The 8,277-nt window shown below is 41.9% G+C and overlaps 1 protein-coding gene across 1 annotated transcript; it reads right to left on the bottom strand.

Annotated features, from left to right (window-relative positions):
* Positions 1–757: 757 nt before the first annotated feature.
* Positions 758–5,166, bottom strand: LOC110486416 (thyrotroph embryonic factor). The gene is made up of 4 exons (XM_021558011.2): positions 4,902–5,166; positions 3,871–4,281; positions 3,242–3,459; positions 758–2,977 (listed from the first exon to the last, which is right to left on the bottom strand). The coding sequence occupies exons 1-4, from the start codon at positions 4,939–4,941 to the stop codon at positions 2,762–2,764; spliced, it is 885 nt and encodes a 294-aa protein (XP_021413686.2). The 5' UTR covers positions 4,942–5,166; the 3' UTR covers positions 758–2,761.
* Positions 5,167–8,277: the final 3,111 nt, after the last annotated feature.

Genomic DNA, 8,277 nt, shown 5'->3' with positions numbered 1-8,277 from the left:
CGGTTGCTGGATCGAATCCCTGAGCTAACAAGGTAAAAATATGTCGTTCTGCCCCTGAGCAAGTCTGTCGAAAACATGGATGCCGATTAAGACAGCACCCCACACCTCTCTGATTCAGAGGTGTTGGGTTAAATGCGGAAGACACATTTCAGTTGAAGTCATTCAGTTTTACAACTGGTTATCCCCCTTTAAGACAATGCAGGAGTGGCAGCGGGACAAGTCCTTGAGTGGCCCAGCCAGAGCCTGGACTTGAACCCGACCAAACATCTCTGGAGAGACCTGAAAATAGCTGTGCAGTGATGCTCCCCCATCCAACCTTTGCAGAGAAAAATTTGAGAAACTCCCCAAATGCAGGTGTGTGTAGCGTCATATCCAAGAAGACTGAGGCTGTGATTGCTGCCAAAGGTGCTTCAACAAAGTACTAAGTAAAGGGTCTGAATACTTCTTAAAATGTTTATACATGTGCAAAATCTTCTAAAAACCTGTTTTTGCTTTGTCATGTAGATTGAAGAGGAATTTCTACAAAGAAAATGAACAGGTTGGGATAACTTGGAGTTTAATTTCTACATACAAACTGGCTTCGATCCAGCTTTAACTTCATATCATACTAAAATGACTATCATACCTAAATGGTCTATCGATCTGACAAGATTCTGCACCAAGCTTAAAATCACTGTTTAAACAACTATATGCCTAAGCATAAAAGATAAGAATGTCAGCGCAATGCAATGCCTTCCATTGAAACAAATTCAGTAAATATTTGTTTTGATCCTTTAATTTACAGACATAAGTACATACACTTAGTGTAAAACAGATGCAAACATTACACCATTAACACATTTTCGTGCAGCAGGATTACTGGGAAACGTAATTGGAAGCACACATTACTTTGCGCCATTTCAACATTTTGTCTATCATAGTTATTTTACAGAAACACACCAGAAACAAAGCAGAGTAAAATTCATATTATTGCCACATGTATGATTCTAATATGCATAATAATGAAGATCGGCACAGGAACACAAATTCATCAGACACTTAAGAGATTGAGTCCCTTTACTTAACAGTCTGCTATGTAGTATTTGCAACAATTGAGGCACAGCCACTTTGACAAACAGAACTCTGCGTCGACTCTGTACCTTGACATTTTTTTATCAAACTTAACCAAAGCCACCTTTCTTGTGCTCACAATTCCTGTCAATATTGTCGGAGGCACACCAACCCTTCAAAATTATTGGTATCCAATAAGATAGGAGCATTAAACAATGGAAGTGTTGGATGAGGTAAATAGGAAATTGTCTTTAGAAAAAAATATATATTTCTGTAAAATTCTGGTTGAAAACCTGTTTTAAAAATAAAAAAACACAAAGAAAACACAGTTTGTCCATTGAGATCCCTGCTTAGTCATTGGGTCATTGTTTTCTTTCCTCTAAAGAAATATAAATCTGACAGATTGTTGCACATCAATCAATAGATGTATTGTTAAAATACAGCATTGATCATAATAGCTATTCAACAAACATAAGGAATAGCAGTAAATTAAGATGAAAAAAAAAACAGGTATTGACAGAATAACTGACTCTCAATCCCAGACAAACTACAGGAGGCACAAATAGATAGTGCCCTCTACTTGCAGTGTGCAATGAAATAAACCAACAAACATAGTAAATACCCCTCCACCATTGAGGGCCCTTATTAATGCCTGACCTATGAGCAGAATACTGTTTTTTGGGGAAAGATATTAGAAGCATGTGTGTGGGTCAAGAAGCATGTGTGTGGGTCATGTCGTAATAGGAAAAAAGTACCCGCCCCTATATCTAATCTTCACCCACAAGGTGTTGCCTTGGAAGGGTTGAGTGCAAAACAGGGGTAACACAATCTATGTGGTGCAGGGAGAAGACTATGTAGTTCTTTACACACACACACCTCAGTGTGGTACAAGCAAAGACCAGACAACACCACTATCTCGCCCTTTCTCTTTTTATTTTATTTTACCTTTATTTAACCAGGCAAGTCAGTTAAGAACAAATTTTTATTTTCAATGACAGCCTAGGAACAGTGTTCAGGGGCAGAACGACAGATGTGTACCTTGTCAGCTCGGGGATTCGAACTTGCAACCTTTCGGTTACTAGTCCAATGCTCTAACCACTACGCTACCGCCCCAATATCAATTATTTCCTCTGTGTAAGATCATGGCGGTGCAGCCCTCAATCTGTCCTGTCTGTTATTCATTGTTTTCTCCCCTACCCCATTATTAATAAATCAAGAGTTCACATGTTCTTCTTCAGAGCCTCTGCATGAGTACTTGAAACAGAGGAGGGAGACAGTCAGTTACTGCAAACAGTGGGAGGAGGGCGGCAGGGGGACAACTTTCATTATTGACTACTGATCACTGATGATGTTCATGCTTTGGTCCACAAAACAACCCGTTAATACGCTGTATAAATGTGTGTGTAACTTCTCCAGCAGCTTTCTCTGACTCGTCTGGCCAGTGATAAGACCTGACTAGTAGTAATTGAGTCCCTGTATGTGTAGGAGCCAGTCGCTCTCCACAACCCTTTGTGTCCACCTCTCGTCATGTTGCTGCCGGGCTCACTGACAGTGTGTATCCATGCCTCCACTGTCGTGTTGGAAAGGATCTAGAACTTGACGTAGTGACCGGTGTTCACCATGAAAGCAGTGCAATTCAGATTCTCTTTGTCAGTGTTTTGTGGGGCGTTTTTATTTTTCGGTTCTTTTCTTGAAAGACAAAGTTTGTCCCTTACAATGGTCCGTATTTGGCTTCATATCGGGACATAATGTTCTTGCAGCGACCACAGTCCTTTCGCAACTCAGCCACTTGTAGCCGCAACGCCGCATTTTCCCTCTCCAGAAACGAAGCGCGCACTGTGATCTGGTTCTCCTTCAGCCGCCGGGCGTCACGTGAACGTTTGGCTGCCACGTTGTTCTTCTTCCTCCTCGACCAGTATTTATCATCCTGTGGGAGACAGAGGATTTTAATACAAAATAATAGAATCAGTGTTGTGGAAACATCCCTAATCCCAGACAAGCCCCCTTATTTCATGGCTTACTACTCACTCATTAATTCTGCTGGTGTAACATAGTGATACTACAATCTTCATCAACCAATGATTATTTGGTGCCCAATTGCAGTGGCTACATTCTCATTAACCTACTACAGAACAACCAGTTCCATCATTCATCACCTCCCTGAAACAAATATTCACCATATTCATCTTACCTTCTGCTCAGTGGGCACAAAGACCTTTTTGGCCTTCTTGATCATGGGTTGTGGTTTGAGGTCCTCGTCAGAGAACTTGTGTTTGCGTGGGTTGAACAGCTCACCCCCAGGCACGCTGGACAGCACCAGGTCTGTGGGGTCCGGCTGGAAGTTGATGTCCACCTCAATGTCCTCTGGGTCGATAGGAGTGGGTGTGAGTCGGTCTGCAGACTTCCCCTCTAGAGGGAGACAAAGTGAATTCAATGAGGAGTATATTTTTAATTAATTTGGTGGCTGTTAAGTATGTTTTTATAATCTTGAAGGCTATAGTTAATTGAAAATTCACAACTGTTTGCTTCATTTTTTTCCTTAAGACATACTAAGGTCAGCGCAATATGAATACTGCCATTTGTTAATGCTGTAGAGCTCAGGTTTCACACGTACATGTGTCCGTGTGTGTGTTGGAGGCAAGGTGTCGAGTGCGTCAAGTACGTCTATTTGACATCTTAATACAATATGGGAGTATCTAGTGTCAGCATGTTGCAAGCGTCTATTACAGTGTCAGTATATGTGCATGTTGAGTTCAAAGGTAGAATTTGTTACAGTGGTACCGTGTCTGGGCTTTTAACAAATGGGCCCCAACAATGTACCTTTTTTATTTTTAGACACTTCAACCTCCGCTGCGTCAAACCCAGACACAGCATCTTCATCGTCCCCATCTTCTTCTTCCTTCTCTTGTTCAGCTGGCTCTAAGGTGAGTGTGACGGTCTCTGTGTCAGAGGTGGTGAGAGGGGGTCTTGTCCCCTTGGTTTCCTCCTGGGCCAGGCTCTTCTGCAGCTCCTCCTCTAGGGTGACTGGGATGCCATTCTCCTGCAGGAACTCATCCAGGTCCATGTACTCCAAGTGGAAGGTCTCCCCATCATAGGGGATGGTCTTCTCCCAGATGGCAGGGGTAAGGGAGGCGGACACCCCTCCAATTCCTGTACCTCCAGTCCCACCACTAGCCCCCCCAACACCGGCCTCGCCATTATCGGCAGAGCACAACTTCTTCTTCTCTATTTCTGTGGAGATAACCGTGAAGAGCATAATGGGTGACGGTTTCACGGCCATGTGAAAGAAGTAGAAAGAAAGAAAAGTGGTGAAATTACAGAATGAGGTAAAAGAAAAGGGCGGGTGCATCAACCCATAAAAAAATGGGGAAGGGAAATCTGGACTTGTCAACACAGCCCCTAAACACAAACACAAACATGAAAATAAATATTAATTGCCCTTCAAATGAAATAAAAGTATGTACTCATATTGTATGTGAAAAAATGGTTTGACTGCAGTGCTCTAGGACAAGTAGGGAGGTGTGAGAACTTTATGTTCTTTTTTCCTCCCTCAGTTCAGTGCCTCAGGGGAAACTGGCACAGCACTCAGAATGTACAAATGCTTGACACATTTGAACAACTATTGTACTAGTCATATATAATTATCAAAACACAGCTGATTAAAAAACAAATGTGTCCAGTTGTTTGAGGGTACACAAACGCTCATTAGAAGCACTACTACGTCTCCATACACCAGTCAACATGTCCGCGAAGTCAACGATCACATCAGATCTATGCAGTTCACATAAAAATGTGTAAATTGGAAAGTATCTTTCAATTAATCCAAAACGAAACCAGTAGGCTAGTCTTACCATCGTCGCCTTCGAGAATATTAGGTGGGGGAATGTCCATAATCTTCTTCAAAACAATAGGAATCGATTTCTGTGGATTCGACCTAGGCTGCAGAGGCGCCTTGAGTGTAGTTTCCCAGGCACTGTTAGCAATATCCGTGGATAAATTAAGTCAAAGCAGTGTTTCAGTCTGTTGCTTTGAAACCTGTTTCACAAATTAAAATGTTGTCATAACACCACAGATCCCATCAGTCGAAGCCTACTGCGAGCACTGTTTCCTTATTCATGAGCTATACGCCGCTTCAGAAAATACTCGGCGCGGATTGGTCACAAATGTAGCTTTTAATATTAAGTAGCTGACATTGAAAAGCCGATGGTGAGCCAGTCACAACAGAAGCAGTAGAACCCACCGGGAGCTTATTGGCTGAAGAAACACTCCGTTTCATTCCTTCGTACGGAAATAACTGTACATTGCGTGCAGAATGTCAACAGTGTCTCCAGACTTCTATTGTTGCTACATTTAGCTAAACCAGATAGATATAGAACGGTATGACTATGGCCATTCACTGACCCTGGGAACTGGAGGAGACGAGGACAAGGATGCTTCGCGACATTTATTTGGCCCCCAAGTTTTCAGATATATTTTTTTAGACAATTTGTTTTCATTGTTGGAGATAAAAACACCAGGAAATCAGCTCCAAGTGATTTTAATTTTGCACATATGTTCCCAAGTATTCCCACTCATAGAGTCATATGTGATCATATAATAATAATGAATAACAATTGATTGGGTTTATATAGCACTTTTCTACCAACTGAGGTACTCAAAGCGCTATACATAGTAGGGTGAAACTCACCTCACCCAACATTAATGCGTAGCACCCACCTCAGTGATGCACTGGGACCATTTGTGTGCCAGAACTCTCACATTTTAGCTATCAGTTGGACAGGTGAGGAGTGATATATGCCAATTAGGAATGAGTGGGATGATAGGTGGCCACCCGCCTAATCATGTATTTATTATGATGGTCCGCCCCCGACCTCTCGCTTAAGAAAGAATTGGCCCGCGGCTAAATCTAGTTGAGGATCCCTGCCGACATTGGATACTTACTTACGTTTTATATGAAGATGCGTTGTATCCAGTTTCTCCTCTGCAATACATGATGACAGGATGCATTATACATTGATGCATTTGTATCCACACTCGTGGCCAAACAAAACACGTGTGTTCTTTTCTCTCCTTCACGTGCAGAGACAAGCTGTTGAGGGGCGTGGTTATGGCACGTGCAAAAGCAGCGCGACCGTAGCCTAGGAAGCACGGACCTCGCACTATACTGAACAGCTGGCGTGTCCCTATCATGTATTTACACCCAGCACAACCGTTCTACCATTGGATTGGAAATGTGTTAATAACATATGAGTCATATCCCCTCACCTTACACCACATCAATACAATTGTTATATTGATAATGGTTTCCGATATGCTAATAGACTAGAATTCTCACATTTCTGCGCGCACACGCGTATCCAAATGGAGATTCAATAAACATCAGTCTGTTTTTTGTTGTTGCAGGACGTTCAGACGGGATCATGATTTACTGAACACATTCCACCACTGCAAATCAGTCATTCCAAAAATAGTAACAACAATACTTAGTAGCCCATGTTGGACATACCTGGAACCAATTAAGGGCTTCATTCATTGGGTGGATTAAATCTGATTTGTTTAGTTCTAGTTTTAGTTCACCTATGTCTTATCTATTTAGGTCAGTGTCATATTTTGTATGAAGACATTTTGTACAGCGGCTTTATTACAGAACTAAAATATTCATGCAACGTGTAAAGTGTTGGTCCCATGTTTCATTAGCTGAAATAAAAGATCACAGAAATGTTTCATACACACATAAATCTTATTTCTAAAAAATGATTTTCAGAAATTTGTTCACATCCATGTTAGTGAGAATTTCTTCTTTGTCAAGAAAATCTGTTGACCTGACAGGTGTGGCATATCAAGAAGCTGATTAAACAACACGATCCTTGTACAGGTGCACCTTGTGTTGGGGACAATAAAAAGGCCACTCTAAAATGTGAAGTTTTGTCTCACAATGCCAGGGATGTCTCAAGTTTTGAGGGAGCAAGCAATTGGCATTTTGTCTGCAGGAATATCCACCAGAGCAGTTCCAAGAGAATATAATGTTCATTTCTCTACCATAAGCTGACTCCAACGTCGTTTTAAAGAATTTGGCAGTACGTCCAACCAGCCACACAACCACAGACCCACGTGTATGATGTCGTATGAGCGGTGTGCTGATGTCACCCCATGGTGGCGGTGGGGTTATGGTATGGGCAGGCATAAGCTACGGACAACAAACATAATTGCATTTTAGTGATGACAATTGTAATGCACAGAGATACCGTGACGAGATCCTGAGGCCCATTGTCGTGCCATTCCTCTGCTGCCATCACCTCATGTTTCAGCATGATAATGCACAGCCCCATGTCACAAGGATATGTACACAATTCCTGGAATCTGAAAATGTCCCAGTTCTTCCATGGCCTGTATGCTCATCAGATATGTTTGGGATGCTCTGGATCAACGTGTACGACAGTGTTCCAGTTCCCACCAATATCCAGCAACTTCGCACAGCCATTGAAGAGGAGTGGGACAACATTCCACAGGCCACAATCAACAGCCTGATCAACTCTATGCGATGGAGATGTGTCGCGCTGCATGAGGCAAATGGTGGTCACACCAGATACTGACTGGTTTTCTGAACCATGCCCCTACTTTTTTTTAAGGTATCTGTGACCAACAGATGCATTTCTGTATTCTCAGTCATGTGAAATCCATAGATTAGTGCCTAATGAATTTATTTAATTGACTGATTTCCTTATGAACTGTAACTCAGTAAAATCTTTGAAATTGTTGCATTTATATTTTTGTTTACTATATGATGGCACAAGCAATGCATAGAGACATGGTCCTGATAATTTCTCTCTTAGATCAACACAATTGTATGAACGCAATATAAATCCTCTCCTACATTCATTTCCTCGGAAGGGAAAATGACCAGAGGGTCCAGCTTTGTGGGAGCAGCAGTGTGGTTTGTTTGCTAACAAACTGGGTGATCTCAGATGCCTCTGGTTCTTGTCTGTATAACAGATGGATATCAATCTATTCAGACTGCATAAGAGTAGCCCTAGTGGAAGTCTACTGTCCACAGCAAGAAGGGCATGAATGTACATTTGTTTAGTGTTAGGAAAATAAGAGACTGAAAGACCATGTATTTGTCTGTATGCATGTCCCTCTTTAGAGAACTGTAATAATGAACTAGTCTCACATATCTTAACATCCGCCAACTGGTTTTGGTGTTGACTTGAAAGCAGAGATGCACAG

Source organism: Oncorhynchus mykiss, chromosome 13, assembly GCF_013265735.2.
Source record: "Oncorhynchus mykiss isolate Arlee chromosome 13, USDA_OmykA_1.1, whole genome shotgun sequence".
NCBI lineage: Eukaryota > Metazoa > Chordata > Actinopteri > Salmoniformes > Salmonidae > Oncorhynchus > Oncorhynchus mykiss.
The sequence above is the reverse complement of the archived record's forward strand: the minus strand, read 5'-3'. Positions and strand labels throughout refer to the sequence as shown.